A 20,551-nucleotide genomic window follows, 5' to 3' on the forward strand; every position below is an offset into this window, starting at 1 on the left:
TCGATAATCGGTATATATGGAGATTCAGGGTAAGCCATCATTTTATATTGAAGATATATAAGAGATAATTGATTTTACGTTCAATAATTCACCCGCATTATCATGGCCGAATTTAGGGGGGGGAGACACTGGCTACAACTGCCCAAGGCACCAGTTTTTGGGGGGTAATGTTGTGGTCAGAAATTTGGTCACTTGAACTTTTAAAATTATTTTGAAATTATTATTTTTTTTGTTTTTAATAACAGTATCAAAAATTAATGTCAATGTATTTAATTTATTAATACATATTATTAATGTATTTATAGCGATATAGCTATCCAGAATATTATTAATATACCCAGTATTAGTTTCTAAATCTGTTGTTATCGCATGCGGCGTGCGGTGTCGTGCCAACTACACGAAAATAGCATTGATTTTAGATTATCGAAAAGGTTTATGAGGATCTATCTCCTACATTTTCCGCGAGTAGGCCCCGTAGAGGGACGCCAATTTTTTTTTTTTTTTTTTGCGTAAGATTTCTAAACACGGCACTGCGAATTATAAATAAATATAAATCGAACTACACAATATTATAAGTTATAACCTATACCATGCGTAGTCAGTGTCTGCGCGCCTCCGCGGTGGCTCCCGCGTAACTTTATCGAAAATCGAACATTTCCGTTTTGGCGGAAACGAAAATCAAGTTTTTCGGCCCAAAATAACGGATACCGTTGACGGACCCGTACGTCGTTTCACTGCTCCGACGACCGATAAAATTATAGAAAAACGTCGCCCCTCCCCCCCCCACCCGCCGGTGGTCCGATGATGTTATTAATCCGTTGCGTTGCGGTGGTTCGCAGCATCTGCCTGCCGATGGACACGGTTCGCGCGAGCGGCGTGTGCTACGTGTTCACGTTGCTGGCGTTCGCGGCCGCCGCGTTCCTGCTGATGCTGTTCTGCTACGTGCAGATCTACATGTCGCTGAGCTACGAGACAAGGCACGCGGTCAAGGGCGAGGCGTCCGTGGCCCGCAAGATACTGGTGCTGGTCGGCACCAACTTCGTGTGCACCGCGCCCGTGATATTCTTCGGCTTCACCGCGCTGCTCGGCTACCCGCTCATCGATCTCACCAAGTCCAAAATGCTGCTGGTCTTCTTCTACCCGATCAACTCGTGCGCCAACCCGTTCCTGTACACCATACTCACCAGCAGCTTCAGACGCGACGCCTTCGCCACCATTTCCAAGTGAGTGCACACCACCTGTTCGTTGTCCGTACTCGTAACGATACCGACGCGTGTAGTAGTAGCAGTAGTCGGAGGCGGAACTAGGAATTTCTACGCCCGGGGAAAATGTCAAGTTCACGCCCTGTCATAGACATAGGCTCAACTAGGGGCAACTGGAGGGGGCTTAGCTCCCCGGACCAATATTTACTCCCCCCCAGCAAATATTCCATGTTACACGTGGCATACTGCGTACAGCATACTTAACTCACAATAGTGTCACATACATAATAGACACATTGAAGTAAATCCAACTTGGCTCAGAATCTAAAATATATTAACATGGTATATAAGAGTAGGGGTGATCTACAGGTTATTTTAAATGTTGGTAGGAGGGCTGTAGCCCCTCTCCTGATTTTTTTCCCTAGTTGCGCCTATGGTCATAGACCAATAATCGAACATTCTTCTCGAGAATTTTTTTTTCTTATAATTAGTTATATTTATCGAGTTATAACCGGATATCAGTTACTAACAAAGTTAAAATATAAAATTAGTTGTTAATAATTAAAAAAAAATTACATCCTTTAAAATTGTACGGCGAGAGATAAATCATCGTCTTCCACCTCCTAGTTCTGCTCCTGCTCTGAATAGTAGTAGTAGTAGTAGTAATAGTTACCCTTGGGGTTCTTGTTTTTCGAAAAATCGGTGATTTTCAAACACAGGGAAACAAATCAAATAATGACAGATAAAAAAAAAGTCCGAAAAAGTTGTCGTTTACCAAACGTCTCGTTTGTCGTGCGAATTTTCGTAAACATTGAAAACCACTGCTCCGAAACGGACGTGTTCTATGAATTCACTTATTACAAGGGACCCTTTTCGATCCGTAGTAATAACAATACGATTTGAATAACGTTTATAGCTTACAAAAAACGAACAGTTGTAACAAAATAAATTTCGAACAAATAAAAACGTTTCAATGTTTGACAATAGCTGATAGAGAATGAGCGATACAAATGTATTAAATATTTATAAGACAAATAAAATTAGTTCGTATTTACACGCACTCGATATTTTGGTTTCAATGCACAGCAATACCATTTTCTCCGAGTTGTTTTTTATTTCTTACGGCAAAATATAATTTAAAAAACATGACGGTATTTACAACTCATTAATAAACTAAACGAAAATCTGTCCACATGACAAAATAAATAGGACACAGTCGACAGAAGAGTTTGTATAATTAAATTTCGTTTTTGCTCTCCTGTAAAATTCAGTAAAAGCCATTTAGTGCCTTTTAATAGAACGCACCTACTGTTGAAATCCGACGTCGGTATCTTCATGAAAATATATATATATATATACATATGTTCACTTTAAATATGATATTGTGTGCCTACGCCTACGCCGTCATATTCTGCGTGGTTTATCAAATTTTCATCACAATTGGTTAAGTCTACCTCTTCGTCCTATTTTATATGCGTTTCAAAACGGAACACGATTTTTATTCGGTACTGAAGTACGTTATCATTAAAACAATACAAATGAAAAGAACTAGTTCAATATTAGGAAAACAATCTTTCATTATCTGTTCATTAAAGTTATACATATAAATTTTCTCGATTTGAATTGTTAAATTTTGGTTATTTTTAAAATCTTAATAAAATTCCTTAAACTTAATAAATTTGTCATTTATGGCATCTTAAAGAGTTCCTTCTTCTTTCATTGCATAACTATTCAATCGATATAATTTTTGAAGAAAGCCAAATTATTTCTAAACCAATTGGTAAACAGACAATTGTTCATCCAAATCATAAATAAACAAATTTAGAACTGGTAAAAAATGCTGAGTTTTGTCTTAATTCTAGAGCGCCATTCAATATATTAAATATATAATTGTAACAATAAGTAAAATAAAAAAATGATTTATTTTTGATAAATATTAAATTTTAAATTGAAAAATGAAGTTTTTTATAATACAATAAAGTATGCATACATTACGTATAAATCGAAATTAAATATTTTTTCTGTATTCATCTATAAATGATTACTAAACTGGAAAAATCCAAATTTGTGACTGTGCAAGTATAATAACCATGTCTCAGTGCGTTTGTTATTGTCAATGGCTTTTAACTTTTTCGCCGTACAATATCTGTAAATTATCATTACACATAATTATACGTATTTTTCTTATGTTTGTAGCAATTAAGTCTTCCTTACAGAATTATCAACTAACGCTGTATCGATTTTAAAATATTAAGAACATTTTTTTATAAGAAACAATGTTCTCCATAATTCATTATTTACCTATTCAAGGGCATCCTTTTCTCTCATTAAGCCACAATTTTGTGGCCATTTAACTCTGTGATCGGGTCAACTCTGTCGAAGAGTGCATGTGTTTTATTATTACGGTGACGTATACGGTGACATATAACAATCGTTTTCGGGTAAGTTAAGTAAAAACGTAAGATATTCTCAATTTCAAAAGTAGTGTATGGTATACCATAAAAATAATACACAGTAAATATTATTTATAATATTCTAACCATCCACGAGCAAGAATGTTCCGAAAAACGACAAACGAAGTTGTAAAATTTCAACTTACCGCGAATTTTATTGTTTCCGGGGACTCCCGGTATCAAAAAAGTTAAAAATTTCATAGAGAGCCTATTTGTGGATATATTCGATTTTAATATGAACAGTAAAAACTCCATTCGACCAGAGTTCCTGAAAAATGTCGCAATCCTGACCGTGTACCATTTAACAAAAATAAAATTTTAGACTTAAAACCGCTTGAGCAGAACATTCCGTCTCATTTTTTGAAGTTCTAGCAGATAATTTATCAATGAAAAACAACTGACATAGCTCTGGATGAGTATTAAACCCATGACTATTAACAATACAAGACAAACTTTTTTTATTGTATCTAATATACCTAAATAATAATATCTAAAAAAATACAAGTTTACTATTTGTATTATACTAATGAAATCAATTAAAATTCAATTTAATTAAAAATATTAATAATCAATAAAATTAGTTTATTGTCATTAATCTACTACTTCTTTTTGTTCTATCGTAAACGAAAAATGAAAATAATATTTTAATTATAATATTTTACATGGATAATTGTGGCTGATTACGTATATTTTAGAATAAATGTAAGTTTAGTATGGACCAATAGTAATTCAGTCGTGAATTTATACCACGGAGAATTGTCAATTGTAGAAACGACATAAGTCCAGAAAATCTATGTATCTACACCCTTCGCTAAAACATAGTTTTATTCTCTAAATTGTGTATCTTGCCGAATTAATTTATTTTTTACCTTTTGGTTTATTCATCATGTATCACTGGTAGCGTAAAAACAATTTTTTATTGTTTTCTTCGAATTGCGTTTTATTGCATACGTCTATTCTTAAACAGGGGGATTCATATAATCTCGTACGTTGTGGAAGCGGCTCGCTCGATTTTGAATAATAAAAATAAAACAATCGTTCGGACATTGATTTTATAATAAAAAGCTACATGTTATTGTAAAAATGTTTAGTGTCTACGTAGTTTTAATAAAACATCAAGGGAGGGGGCTATTTTCAATTTATTGCTCCCAACATAATTACATATATCAAATAAAGAATACAATAGGTTTATGGTTATATTATAAATGACAAAACTTTTATTTTTTATTTCATAATTTAAATAAGTTTATTTCCTTAGAATATAAAATATAGTAAAAAGTCCATACATTTTACTATAATCTGAAAAAACTCGATCAAATCCGATTAGCTTAACCTTATTAATTCTAGTGGGTCTGTATTTTTTGATAACGCACTCGTATAATTCAATGTTTCACGCTGATGCTTAAAAAAATAAAAACATAAAAACATTTTTTTTTTAAAAAAAAAGTTTGAACATGTATCATGAAAATAATACAACTTACAAAACATAACAGTTAACACAAAAAAAATCCAAGATGGAAGTAAGCGGTCCTTTTTCCTATCTCCTAAAAACTGCCGCTGCACCTACGTGGAAGCAGTAACTAGACGTCGCTGTAATTGTTTGCATTCAACTTGATAAAAACTAATTTTCAACAATAGAATCAACAACCGTTACCTGAAAGTAATATCCATTGAACTTTACATAATAACTGGAATGCTTACCAAGCAATGCTGCCCGAGAAAAAAATATTAGAAAGAGGCAACACATACTAATGTGTTACTATCATTGTCTTACACATATTAATCTACCATGATATAATTTTAGTTATTTTTTTTAACATTTGTTAAAATTGTTTACTTCCATAAAATATTTTTAATTGATTTAATAAAATATAAATAATTCATAATACGAATAATTAAACAATGACTTATTTAAAAATATTATGAGAGATTGTAGATACTTAAATTATTAAACTATTATCATAACTTCGGATTTGTATGATTTGTTGTGTTAACTAGACTTCAGCTAGATAATTTGCTGTAATGGTAATAATACTTTTAATTAATAAAAATATATCATTTGAAATGCAAATCAAGCAAACAACCATTGTGAAATATGATTAGTTTATTAAAATAATTCATACAATCTTAAACATACATCAAAAGTTAACAATATATTTTATGATGAATAAATTTCTAAATAAATAGTTCTTATTATTATACAACTGTTCTAGTTGTATAAAAGTAAAATTATAAATTGAAAATAATAATTAATTTTAAAGTAACACAATCTCAATTAAATTTAAAAGTATTTAGTGATTTCAAGATTGCTAAAGTTATAGTACAATATACAAATAAAATATTGAAACAGCTAAAAAATTATATAAAAACTAGTTATATATGATAACACACAAAATAACTTTGAAAGAGTATGTTACTAATATCATAAAACTTAGATAAAATATGATTAAATAAAAGAAGTTTGTGTAATTTATGTTTAAGAGACGACTTTCATCCTTGTTTTTATTTTGTCAATTTTTTACATTGTGTTCGCATTCTTGAAGTACAATAATATAAAGATTTTACGATTTTCATTTCGTTGAGTTCTAAAGTACATATATCAATAACCGGGTGTATAGGATTTACATTTTTACTCGATCCAAAAATTTTCTTTGAACTTTTAATATTATACCTTTTTCAAAGTTTTTGTTTTTATGTCTGAAGAATATGCTTGATAACATTCTCTAGTGAATAATATTATATTAAAAATAAATATTGAAGCAAATTTCAGTTTACCTTGATTTTTAAAATTTTTAAAAAAAACCTAATATGTTACTGGCATTAGTTAGTTTTTCGTGAATAAAAGTTTAAAAGTTTCATGACGTTAAATGAACAGCATTATCGGTGAGTAATATGTATTATCCGTGAAAAACGAAACATAGCATTATTATTCTTATCCGCTGTTTTTCGCTAACACTGGGTTATGGTTACATTTGTCTTATGGCGGGCGAGTAGTCCAGTTACCATAAAAAGCTCAACGGTAATGGCTTTTTATTGTTAAAAACATATTTTTATCACGTCGAACGGAAACAAGTGGCTGCGTACAACTACTAATTTCGACAATAGGATAGCGTATCTGTATACCGCGAAATCAATGGCTTGGATTTTCGACCAAACTGTCCAGATGTATGCCATATCGTATGGCGTTATGGTGAATTCCGAACGGTACTGAGGTGCGTCGGTAGTTAACGATTATTTTAATTCACTGATTTACTGTTCCGTGAACGCGTGATAACGATATTATTATACCGTTCGTCCTGCACTTTTGCCTATTATGTATTTTTATAGGCCGACTGAATGCCATGTCAAGCGCAATGCGAAATGCGCGCAATTTTTTGCGATATTCCGAAAAACGATGCGTTTCCTTTTGAATACTCCAACAATGGCTGGTTTTTGAGCGAGCTAACCGCGTCAAAACCGAACATATTATTGCTCGAACGAGGATGTATTTCCAAAAACGTGTTAGATTTTAGCTCGGGTGCGCGGGAATCTGTGTCGTATGCAAAATAATAATAGTTCTACAGTTTACGACAGCGGAATTGTCTACAGTATTTTTATAATATAAACGCCAAATTCTTCGGTTACTTGTATTCAATCCGCGGCGGCGGCGAATCATCGACTGTACATCGTACGCGTTATCCCGAAATCAGACCTATCGATAAATTATTGTCGTGCGACGACTATTACGTCTCGATACTGCTTGCTGCTTGCTGCTTTATTGGACATAATGTAAACGTTTCAAAAATGGTTTTTTTTCGCTGTATTGGGTCGCGGTGGAAAATGAATCGCATCCACATAGAATGTGCACTGCGTGCCAAAAATACGAAACAAATAAATGATATTCGCCATAAAATAGGGTATACTACGTAAAGGGAATAACAACGGTACATTAAAATCGTCGTTTGGTAGTTTGGTCGTTCGGTTTTCTCCGGTCGTATAACGGATTCGTAAATCGATAAACGCAAATCAATGCATATATTGTAGGATAGTACACGTTATAAACAACGGACCATTAATATGCTAAAGATGATTTCAAACGAAATACAATACATTACTCTGAGGGTGTTTTATTGTTTTGAAACACTTTTGTCCGCGAATGACAAGAAAATCATAATATCAGAAAAACAAATTAAACAAAAATCAAGGGCGTATTTGTGTTGAGGCCATGGGGGGGGGCGAAACTAATTTTTCTTCAATACAAACTTAAAAACATTTTACAGTTCATTTCAGGGGCGTACCCAAGGGGGGTTTTCTGGTCTGGACCCCCATTGATATTTCTACATGGTTTAATAGTAAATTGTATAGGTATAGTGTATTTTAATTTTCCATTATTTTCAATTTACAAAGTTTATAGATGATATAATATACCTATAATGTATAAAACATTTTTCATTTATACTGCTTCTTTAATATTATTTATTATTATTATTAAATAATATATTTTTTTATAACATTTTACTACCAAATAAAAATTGATTTTAAATTATAGTACCTACCTATTATAGTAAACCTTTGTGAAGAATATGTGTTATGTGTGTATAACTATTGTAATTATTACTATAGTTATTAACAGTAATTTTTTGGCATTGAGTTAAACTATAATTTTAATTAGAGAACAGATAAAATATAAATGTTGGACTCCCCCCCTAAAAAGTTTCTGGGTACGCCCCTGGTTCATTACCTACAGTTCATGTTCCTGTTGCTCATTTGAGTGAATAAATAAAAATACAAATAACAAATTGAATTTAATATTTATTTAATAAATATATTTAAAACCTACTGCATATAAAATAAATATTAATAATAACAAAACAAATAGTTCTTATATTAAAATTGTACCTTCAGTCTGAATCCTGTATAAAAAAAACAACAAATAATCATAGTAGTAATATTACCCATTAATTATTATATTATTATATAATAAAAACTTTAAAAAACAATTAAGATAGGTAACTTAATTTAAGAAATATAAGGTTGGTAAGTAATCAAATAACAAATTCCAAATTTCTTTTTTTCATTTTGGATAATTTGTTGATTGTTTCATCAATGGGTATAATAATATTTTTATGCACATGTAAACTTGTTAGTCTATGCTGGCCTATTCTTGATCTTAACCATGTTTTCAATTTACAAAAATATATTTTTGGTCAATATTTGCAAGTTAAAGAATATGGAAACAAATATTGTCAGTTATTATGATTATTATTTGGGTTAGGGACTTCTAACTCTATAAAATACATAAATATGCATGCATTTGTGCACAAAAAAATGACTAAATACCTAAGCACAGCAAAAAGTACCAAATATTATGTTGTAAAAATATAAATAGGCGAGTAAAATTATTAAGGACTTATATGGCTCTAATAAATACAAAAATATGCAATATGCATAAATGCACCAATAAATGACTAACTAGTAAATATGTGTTAAAAAAAAGTGTTACTTTAAATTATATTATCTGATAAATACCTCGGTCATGGTTGTTAAATGTCTATAACCGTAGCAATATCTGTGGAAGATAATACCACTATTCGTTCCACACCAAAAATGTTTTGATATACGAAGATAAACAAAAATTGATACCCTTGATCAAATTGACATATTATTGAATTTATTATCATATTATAATGATAGACTAGTAATTTATATTCTTAATTATTTATACATTACATTTTTTAAATAAATCAATGTATTATATCCAAAAAAAATCGAGCCATGGGGAGGGCAAATGCCCCCTTCGCCCTCTTCTCAAATACGCCCTTGATGTACATATACCGAACCTATACTTGGAGTAGCTTTGCAATCGCATAATTAAGTCAATAGTGTGATAATGGGTTCGCTCATTCGGTGTGCAACTGTGTATAGTACAAGAGTTTAATGTGTACATTGAACAAGTGAATTTTTATGCATCATATACGATGTACATGTTAAACTTTTGTACTTTGTAAAATTAATTTGTATGCATCATAGTGTACTGTTGTATGCATATTCGAATTTAAATTTAGAACCCAAAGTCAAATTCAATACCAGACATTGGACTTTCAGTCTATATGCAATTTGAATTAATTTGTATTTTCTTTACATTTGAGATTTTAAATTAAATTATACGTTATCTTCAAGAAAAACGTACTCGAGGTCTCTTGAGATATTTAATCTACTTACGTTGTTATGCATTGGTATTTTAATAATATTCTGGATGGTAATATATAATTTTTTGTATAGAATGCAAAAATAATTTTGAAACAAAAAAAAAATACGAATAACATACTATGTAATGTAAAAGAAAAATGGAAAATGTTGAATAATTATCAAAAATATATTTGTTTATTGTTTAGAACTTTAAGTATTTATTTTTTTTTAATATTTGTCTACCATATCATTCTTTTTTTCGGTAAACAGAACTTTATACCGAAGTATTATTTAGGAATTAATGATATTACAGTATGGGCATTACATTTTAAATTACATTTTACATTTACATTAAACCAAAATTCAGAAAAATTAAATTTGAAATTTCCGTAAAAAAATTTAATTATGTATAAACCAATGCAAAAAACTTTAAGAACTTTACATACCTACTCAAAAGAATTGTGTGAAAAACATGTTCTTGGTGTAATAAAGACATAGTCATTTTTTTTTTTTATCGACATTATAGATTGTATAGTATGCTTTGTGCATTGAGAAAACTCAAATAAAACTGTCAAAGTTAAATAGTTAAACCTATATAAGATTTTAGTATCACGATTCAGGTTGACCAATAATTTTTTGTTTATTTTTTAAATTATTTTTTCTCGTTTCTATATTTTATACAGTGTGTTCTGGTTCCATTATTCAATGCGGATAACAAACAATAAGAAAATCAAGAACACAAAAAAATCCCGTATCAGTAAATATGGATACTCACAATAATATTTCTTTCGAATTCAGAGTTTTTGGTATTCAATATTTTAATTCAAGTAAAATTATCTTGAATCTAAATTCACTTAAAATTACTCTTTAATCCTTAGGTCATGCACTATTTTATAGTAATCACCAATCTAACAATTATAGGAAATTTTTTTTTAAAAGTAAAAGTTTTTTAAAAACTTTTACAAAATACTAATGTGTTCCGAAAATTTTCTGAGTACGTTTGTATATTTCATTTGATGATGGAAAAATGTTATTTCCTACCACGTAATTTACTAACTTGGTCACTAAAAGATAATACAGTAAAATAAAAAATAGATAGGTAGAATTTGGTATACATTATAGTTACAAATCAGTCAGAACACGTATTACGGACGTTGGACGTCAAAACATTTTCTGCTATCGAAGTTAAAAAAAAACTTAAACGAAAACACCATTTTAACACTATTTATAATTCTATAATAATAAATAAATAATCAATTTAAATATTAACATTACTAGTAAGTAAGTATTTGCAAACTCAAACCGAAATTGTTGGAAAATTTCAACATTATCATTGATGATTGTGAAGCAAAACAAAATGTATTATCTTTAATTGCACAGAAAGTTGATTATTTAATACGACTCAATTATTGTTTAATTATTCAAAACTATTGTTGTTTTTTAAATAAATGCTTATAACGTTCTAAATACTTGAGCAAAATAAACCACTAATATTGTTATAATATGATTGTGGGTCTATTATATTATTTTACGAATTCGACGTTAAAATCACAATTGCAACTTGAAAGCTGTGAGTATAAATTAATACGTATTAGAATTTGAATACGTACCAAGTCATAATAGTGTACATTTTAATAATTTGATAGAGAAATGGTTTTAGTAAACTTATGAATTATTTTGATTCAGTAAATATTGACGTTACAAATTAATGATCTTTCTTTTTTTAACTGAATCATATAGTCGTGTTCTGGAAAGTGGTCTTCTCAAAACATCTTAACCTTTTTACTCTTATTTTTACGTATATATATATATATATATATATATATATATTATGTATTGTTTAAATGTAATTGATTGCACTTAGACTACGGTTCATGAGTGATTTTTATCCTTTGTTTTTATTGGGAAATTTATTTTGGAACCTTTTTTAGATTATGAAATATTTGCTAATCATTGGTTTAACGGGATTCTAAGGAATATTTCTGAAAAACGGTTCTGGGAAACAAATATATTAAATTTAAAATACTTTAAAATATTTTAATAAGGCATCGCGTCGAGCTAATGAACATTTTATTTGTCATACTTTAATTTTTAGTACAAAACATGATATTGTTATCTGTAGTCTGCTGTACTATATTTAAAACTTAAATATAAAAGTCTAATAACGGTACATTTAAATTTCATAAAAATGAAAAAAAAAATTCAAATTTTTAATCTTCTATGAAATGTTTATAACACATAATTACATTTTTTTTCTTTACTTGCAATTATTCTTAATGCAATAACGATTTTCACTTAGTTAATTATTAATTTTCAATAAGTGTTTAAATAACTCTGTGGCAATAAACATGCCTATAACAGACGTATTTTGTTTTCTTTAGCGTCGGGTATGTCAATCATAATTACCTTTATTTCTATTATATATATTTTTAATCTCTTAATTTTTATAAAGTTAATTTTACTTTTCAATATATATGTTTTATATTTTACACAACACATAAAAATACAGAATATAAAAAATAAACACAAATACGTTTTACAAAATGATGTATTTATATAAAAAAAAATATTATGCACCACATCCAGGTATTACATCAATCATCAATCAGTACATTAAAAAAATCAACAGATTTTTTTTAAATACAATCTCATATTTTATCATTGTGACATAATCGGAATTCACGAATGAATGAATACTTTTTCCTTTTATTTATTTTGTTTCACAAGGAAATTTAGGGATTGAATTCATTAATATAATAAATTAATAAAAATAGTTTAGTAAATTTATTAATGCATTTTGAACAGATTTCGAACAAATCAAATTTATTCAATAACATCGAAAAAACAAAAATTATTTTCACAATAACTATTTCTGGAATCATTGAGTTTAATTAATTTTTTTTTTTCTGATTGGAATTATTCTAGTAATAAAACTTTTTTGCGTATTTACCATAATTTTTTTTTATTTATAACTTTATAATACAATTTTTTTATTTATTCAACTTTCTTGTAAGCACAATTATTACTGAATGTCATACATTAATCTAATTCATATATTTCATATAATTCTGTTCAATATTTTAATTAATGTAAAACTGCAACGCCCTGTATCGCAATATTGAAATGTCATATTACGTTCCAACAGGTGATTGTAATAGCATTCGAAATCGGCACCAATATTGCACATGATGTATTACATTCGCATTCAAGAGGATAATGTTTTTTAAATGAATTTACCAAACCCGATGTATGGTATACATATGAGTCATCAACGAGATATTATTAAAAAATCATGTAAATTCGCATTCACTTTGTGCAGGAACTCGCGCGTAAATTGTTGATCGAACCATTCAGTGCATATTTTACCAAAATATTAAAATTTAAGGTTCACATTGTTCATTGGTTAATATTTAACCGATTCGGCAGTATATTTGTGTTTTGTTTTATTAGAGTTACGTGCCAAAAATATTTTTCGAAATTATATATTTATTTTGATACTCATAACTCAAATATGCAGGTGTTTTAATTAAAGTTGTTTTAAATATTTTTTAATGATAACGTTTTTGATGATATCCGTGGTAAAAGATTTATTGATTTCATTTTTCTTTAAAATTACGCGACAAGTACCAACGAATTCCTCCCGAATTTAACTAGCAAAAAGTACATTTATTATTAAGTTTGACCGTTTTGAATTATTGTGAGGCATTGAATCAACTGTCTTCGTTGAAAATATTTTTTATAGAAACAAATTAAATACGGAATATTTTTAAAAGATTCTTTTGTATTCTCTATTTTCTCTGCACAAATCAAAAAAAAATTTAACAAAAAAAATTGTATATAAGATTTCCATATACTTAAAGTTAACGTACAAATATATTTGTACGGATTCACGGAACCGTTTTTTTTTCCCCTTAAAAGTTAAGTACTATATTTGGTTTGTAATTTAATCCTCTTTTTTTATAAGCTCAACATACGTTCGCATATACATCAGGCTTAAAATATTCAGAATACATTTTTCTCGCACTGCGTTAATATAAGGCTGTTTTAAAAACCATAATAGTACCTAAAATAATTTTTGCCATTGCACTGCTATCACAGATGATACCACAATGAGGGGCATGAATAAAAAAATAAATAATTGTTCAACAAATACTGGTATTGTTTTCACATAGACCGTGGTTTCCATGTAATCGATGCACAGCTTTGAAACCATTGATCTAAAATAACTCCTCTTCCGGATCCAACCGTATGTACTCATTTGGATATTACTTAAACGGCAAGTCGTGTACTACATTTTCATTGGTTTGGGATCAAGATAGCGGGTGGATAGGATCAAGACAACAAAACATTAAAAGTATGACGATTGTTTAAGAAATATATAGGCAAAACGTTGTTAGTACACTGCTTCTCCGGGTGAAGATTCGTCGATGTAAATATATATATACCCTTTAAGATAGTTAAATTATGCTCTATATAATAAAAAAGGTGTGCACCGCAGTTCTAGACGACTTAAAACACTACTTCTGACAGCTTTATATTCCTGTAATGCGTCACACGAAGATTTACTAATGTTTAGTAGTACTTCGGTAATGGTATCTCCATTAACCCATCACTTTGAATTCCCAAATCCCCGTGAGACAGCGCGAGATGCTCCTTTTGAATAATTATTTTAATGATATAATGAAATTTGAATACGTTTTGGAAATAAAAAAATTTCTTCCGTCATAGAATACACATATAATCGTCAATTTATTTAGAAATGGTGCATATATAATTTGGCGAAATAATGTAGACGTTTAAAAATAACTAATTCAATTAATGTACCATGTTTTTTTTTTGTATTTTTTTAGTATACCGCGTTTCCACTTCTGGTATTACACAAGAAAAAACATTTTATTATTTGATTTTCTATTTTACGTGAAGTTTTGAAGTACGTTTATTGGTTTTCTTTTTACATGAATATCATGTATAGAAATGATGTGATTTAATTTCATACAACTATCCGGACGGGTGTACATAACAAAATATTGAAAATATAAGTTAAATATTTATTTTTATCGTGAAATATTTCAATCGCATTATAATGCATTCCATCGTATGTAATGCCTTCGTGTAAAGTTCTACGGGATTCTGTAAATAAATGGATGGAACTCTCTTTTTTTTTTTTTAACATACAGAATTCATCTGAAAAAAAAACACCTCAGTATACGCGTGGAAGAGTTATTTTCAAAAATGAATAATAAAATAAACTCAAATGTAGAAATATAAAGCAGTCAGTTGTTGTTCCAATATCAATCAATCGATTTTCTTCCTAGCTTTTGATTACTTGGCATCAAAAGATTTATCGACATTATTTGTCCGATGAAAATGTCTTTCGACCTGTTAAGGAATTTTAACTATAACGTATTTGAACATTCCAAGGGCTTCTATGATCTCGTGAATTCGATGTAGATAATCAAAATAATTCACTGACATTTAGATTCTTACGCATAAATTTGGAATTCACTGGTTTGGTTGAATTTCGCTAAATTTTGTTCTTCGATAAATTGCATATATAATACGGTGTATATATATATATATATATAGTAGAAACTGACTAGTGCTCATTTTGCTGGGCGTCAAACATTTTTACTTTTGATGAAATTATCTTGTGTGTTTCTTACTACTGAGTATTTAAGATTCATTTTATTCCTTTTATACATATTATATAGCTAACCTGAAAACACTTTGCTATTGCTATATTTTTCACAGGTATATTTGACCCGGTAAACTTTGTATCAACTACAATTTATCCTTCTTTTATATATTTAGCTATCCCCCGTGAACATCGTTGAGCGTAATAGACATTGTACGGGTTAGATTTTCTGTTTTAATTATTTATTTTTAATTTTAGACACTTTTTTTTTAATAACATAGTAATCTTGTAAGGTAATAATAACCTAATTGGCGTGTCATTAGTGCATGTAATAAGGTCTTTTTTTTAAATATTAAAACACTATTTAAATTTATTTAGGAGTAAATAATATTTTTTGTTTTCAAACCATCTGGTAATATAATAAACTGATTTTTCCGGTTCACCTGTTATTGATAATCCCACATATGTATGTATATATCCGTGTGAAAAACAATCGGAGCGCAAATCAATACCAACATTTAATTTATTGAAATGTTTGGGCTTGAACCCTATTAATTGTAATAGCGAACGAAACTTTAATGGAGAATTTAAGTCCTTTTAACTGTTAAGGTAAATCAGTAGGATTCGTAGGTGTTCGGGGTATTATGAAAATTCCCCACATTATACAGTATTGTCGCCGTCACCGTAACGTATTTGATGACGACACGAAGAAAACACATTTTCTTTTATTATTATTTTCGGATATCAAATCAATTTTCCCACATCCTATTATACATTAAAATCTTCCCCGAGATGTGAACAATAATTGTTTATTGTATTAATTTAATAATTATTATTAAATTAATAAGTAAAAAAGAGACATAAAAATGTAAAAGAATATAAAAAGTTAGATCACCAAGACGATTGTGGTTCGAACTCAAGACACTGTGTTTTATAATCGTATTTATGAAATTCCAACTTATGTTATTGAAGTTAGTAGGATCCCTTTATGTTTCTAATAATAACTATAGTCTATTTTGCTCAGGAATAATGTAGCATTCTTGTAGTGAAAGAATTTTTTAAATACGTCCAGTAATTTTTGAGATTTTTGCGAACAAACAAACAAACGCTGTAATTAATTATGTAACGCAGTGGCGTCATTTGGGGGGTGGCAAGGTGGGCATTTGCCCCTGTTTGATTTTAAAAGTAATCCGATCGACCGATACCTGGTTGCTGCCGTTTAACTTTTTTTATCGAAAAAACGTCTATTTTTCTAAAATATTTTGAATAGATAATATTATATTAGGTATGTATTACGAAATTATTGAAAACAAATAAAGACAAATTAGAAAATTTTTAAAAATATTAAAGAAGTTATTATATTTTATTGAATAATAAGTAGGTAGTCCCTACCTATAATTACTGTTTTAATTTGTTATACATTAACTAAAGTAGACTGGGTTGGGATGGGCTCTATATATATTTCACTGAAGTAAGCTTAACTTATAAAATTATACTGCTGGTAAATATGGTCTTCAAAATTAGGTGGTGTAGGGGGTGACTGTTACGTGAATAAACAAATTATTTCAACTTTAATTTAAAGTGTGATATAAATTACATTTTTAATACGTATTTTGTATTTAATATTAAAAAAGGCTTTCTTTTTCAAGATTAAAGTAACAAAAAATACATATATTATAAAATAGATATATAAGATGGCATCTGTAATAACTAATAAAATAAAAATGTAAGTAGAAATTTTTTTGATAGCGAAGTGAATCGCTTTTTAGGTTACCTATATGGGTATAATATACTATGGGCAGGCCAAAACTTTTACTTTTGAACTCCCCCCCCCTCTGTTGAAAACTGAAATGACACCACTGATATAACGGTAAGATATGGAATATATAATACATTATAAATCAATACAATATATTATAAAATGTGTTATTGTGCATGCGTGCACGCTCGTGTCCATGTGTGCGTGTGTGTTCAATGTTTTATATTTTATATTTGATATTGATTTCTAAATGTATTTTTAAAGAAAAGTCAGTAACTCAGTATCATTAAAATTTTTTTTTTTTTTGTAATTTAATTCACATTATAATTTTTCCTGTATTAACGTATATAATCTTTCTGCATTGTATATTGTATTTTATAAAACAACGGAAAAAATTTCGTCTGGATCATTATAACAAAGTACAGTAATGTGATTTCATTGTATCGTATTAGAATAAAAAATATAAAAATGAAAAAACTAATAACGTATTACCGTAATTATATGCTTTAAACACTTATACGTATAATATTTAAAATTTTGTTTATTTCTATGTATCACCAAATATTCGAATGACTATTGTTCATACACTGACCCAGACAAGTTAATCTTATAAAAGCTCGTATTCGTGTTCGTCATCGTCGTGTTCATTATCTCAATATATTTTCATATTTTTTATAATATATACTACGTACCAAACACGATGCACTTCAACAATGATATAATTATCACCGTTTATTATTACTTAAATTTTATTGCAAGTGTTAAAAGTGATAATTGTAAATGTTTGCACAATATCTATTCGATTGCGAATTCCTCTGTTGAAAATATTTTTTACAAACACTTAACGAGTTGTAAACGCTAAAATTGATCTATTCGAAATTTGCTTTCTCATTAATTATTATAAAAATATATACTAGGATGGTAAATATTACGGGCATGTATTGACCTTATAGTACAAAGTAGTGAAGTAAAAAAAAATAAATATCTAAATATTATATTATTGTTGGCAAAAATGCTGTTTCGCTTCGATTCGCGATATTGAATAATTTATTACTTTTGTATTGTTTTTCCAATTAAATGTTTAAAAACTTATATTTATATAAGTTATATTTTTATTTATTGTTTCTGTCCAACAGGTTCGGTGTATGCTTGGACAACAAGAAAGAATATAAAGTGATCTATTCAACCCAAACCAACACTCAACGTTCAACGCCGATGCACAAACCTACGTTGTCATTGACATTGCAACAACCGTAGACAGAGAAAAACTATTCAATAGAAAACGTTTAAGTAACAGTTATCTCTAGAGATAACTGACTATATATTCATAAATATATTATATTATAAGTTATCCCTCGTGGTGGTAATCACTCCAAACCCAAATTTAATCTAAAATGAATAATTCAACAAAATAATACAATATCGTCAAATAACCTAACCCATGGTACACTCCACGTAAAATATTTAGTGGGTCTCGAAGTTTTTTGATTTTCATCCACATGAATAAATGTTTCAAAAACTTACTTAATTCATTTATCTGAAAACGTATAAAACTGTATCCTCATAATTTTTATTTAGTTTTCAATGCTACAATCGATATTTTTTAAAGTGCCATATATGTGACGTTAATCTAATTATCTATATTAATTTCTGCGTTCACTTTTTCGTAAAATCAAAAGCAACGGTTATGTAGACATACTTCAATCATTCGTACACAATACTCAACAATTCTTGCAACAGGACTTGTAAAAACTATATAATAATTATTTTATTTTTAATGCGTTTACGCATTATCACTTATTATTAATCATTAATCATAAAATAATTCTTATGAAAAATAAGTTTTTCGAGTTGATAATATAATATTTTTAAGCTAAATTTACCTACTAAAATACAATATACCGAAACTTAATAAAAATTGTACTATAATAAAATTCATAAGTATTCATATACGTGTATTCGAACACTTGAATAGACTGAACATAAAATTACTTTCAACCTAATGATATATTATTTTTAATTTTTTTTACTTGATTAAAAACATATTTTTATTTTTAATTCGTTTTACCGACTTTGAATTTAATAAACTATTGAACGTTCAAACAATCCATTGTTTAACACTATTAAAACACTCCTAGTTCTATGTGCCACTTCTACCTAATACAATTACAACTATTGTATATTATTACATTAACATAATATTATTTTTGTTCGTACGTTTACAGTAAACCCTTTACCAACAAATACGAAACCGTTTGTATGCATAGTCCACTACCGCAAACAGTGTTGTTCACGTAATTTGTATTCTTATGGCCACGCAATATTTATCGTTTCGTTCCTTTAAACTTAATCAATACAGTGTGATTCGATTTTAACGCGAATTCATGCTAGATCGCCACAACTTAACCGCCTATTGTAATATTATTAATTTTATTTATATTAAATCGAAAATATTGCTGTGACACCCGGTGAATAACAATTTAGTGACAATAATAGATCCTGTATGCATACAATTAACAATTACCCATGTATTATTTGTGTTCTGGTGCATTTAAATAATATGTATAAAGAAAAAATATTTGTAATTTTACTTGATAATTTTGTTTTTATTCCTATACAAACTGTTTTTTTGTAAGAAATAACTTAGATGTATTCGAATCAAATGTACTCATGTATCACTAAATAATTCGAGTCGTGTTTTAAGTTGATTTAATAATTCATTAATTGCCATTCATAATATGTTTATGTTCCCGTACATATTAGCCACACAATGTAAATAAATCGGATAAATAATTTTTCATCTTATACACACTAACTGCGTAATGACGTTTTGCTTATACTATTTAAGTTCATATCATAGACATAAAAAAATCAAAGCTTCTAATTTGTTTTTCACTGTTGTACAGTTAAAAGTTTAGTAATCCATAGCGAACGTTTGAAATCGATTTTCTGTTTAACTAAATCACACGTACTAACCACACGTTTCCTTACCAACCCATCAATATCTGTAGACTTCAGTTGGATCAAAAATCATAATAATTAATAATAATGACGATTTAATGGTCGGATATATGTTTAGTTACTAATTACACGACTGCGATTTATCACAAGTATTAATTAAAAGACATTTTTAATACGTTGAAAGCAGTACGAGTTTTCTCGCTTGATTACCGATATTTTCAATATCGGCAAAAGTACATCACATTTTTTGATATTATTTACCATATACTTACCTATTGTTGTTAAAATATAATCAACCGGATTGTATAATGTCATTCATGTGGAATTGAAACGTTCGTATGAACAACATTTCGCAATAAATTAAATCTTAGAA

At 28.7% G+C, this 20,551-nt stretch overlaps 1 protein-coding gene across 8 annotated transcripts in view; it reads left to right on the plus strand.

The window, feature by feature from the left end:
- Positions 1-18,568, plus strand: part of LOC112681548 (lutropin-choriogonadotropic hormone receptor-like) — a 50,252-nt gene extending 31,684 nt beyond the window's left edge. For all 8 annotated transcript variants that reach the window (XM_025551795.1, XM_025551812.1, XM_025551807.1 and 5 more), the window contains 2 exons: positions 840-1,223; positions 18,354-18,568. In XM_025551795.1, coding sequence (XP_025407580.1) covers positions 840-1,223; positions 18,354-18,474 — 505 coding nt within the window. In that variant the 3' untranslated portion in view covers positions 18,475-18,568. The remainder of the gene's footprint in view (positions 1-839; positions 1,224-18,353) is intronic.
- Positions 18,569-20,551: the final 1,983 nt, after the last annotated feature.

The sequence above is a fragment of the Sipha flava genome, unplaced genomic scaffold (assembly GCF_003268045.1).
Source record: "Sipha flava isolate LNK unplaced genomic scaffold, YSA_version1 102_pilon_pilon, whole genome shotgun sequence".
NCBI lineage: Eukaryota > Metazoa > Arthropoda > Insecta > Hemiptera > Aphididae > Sipha > Sipha flava.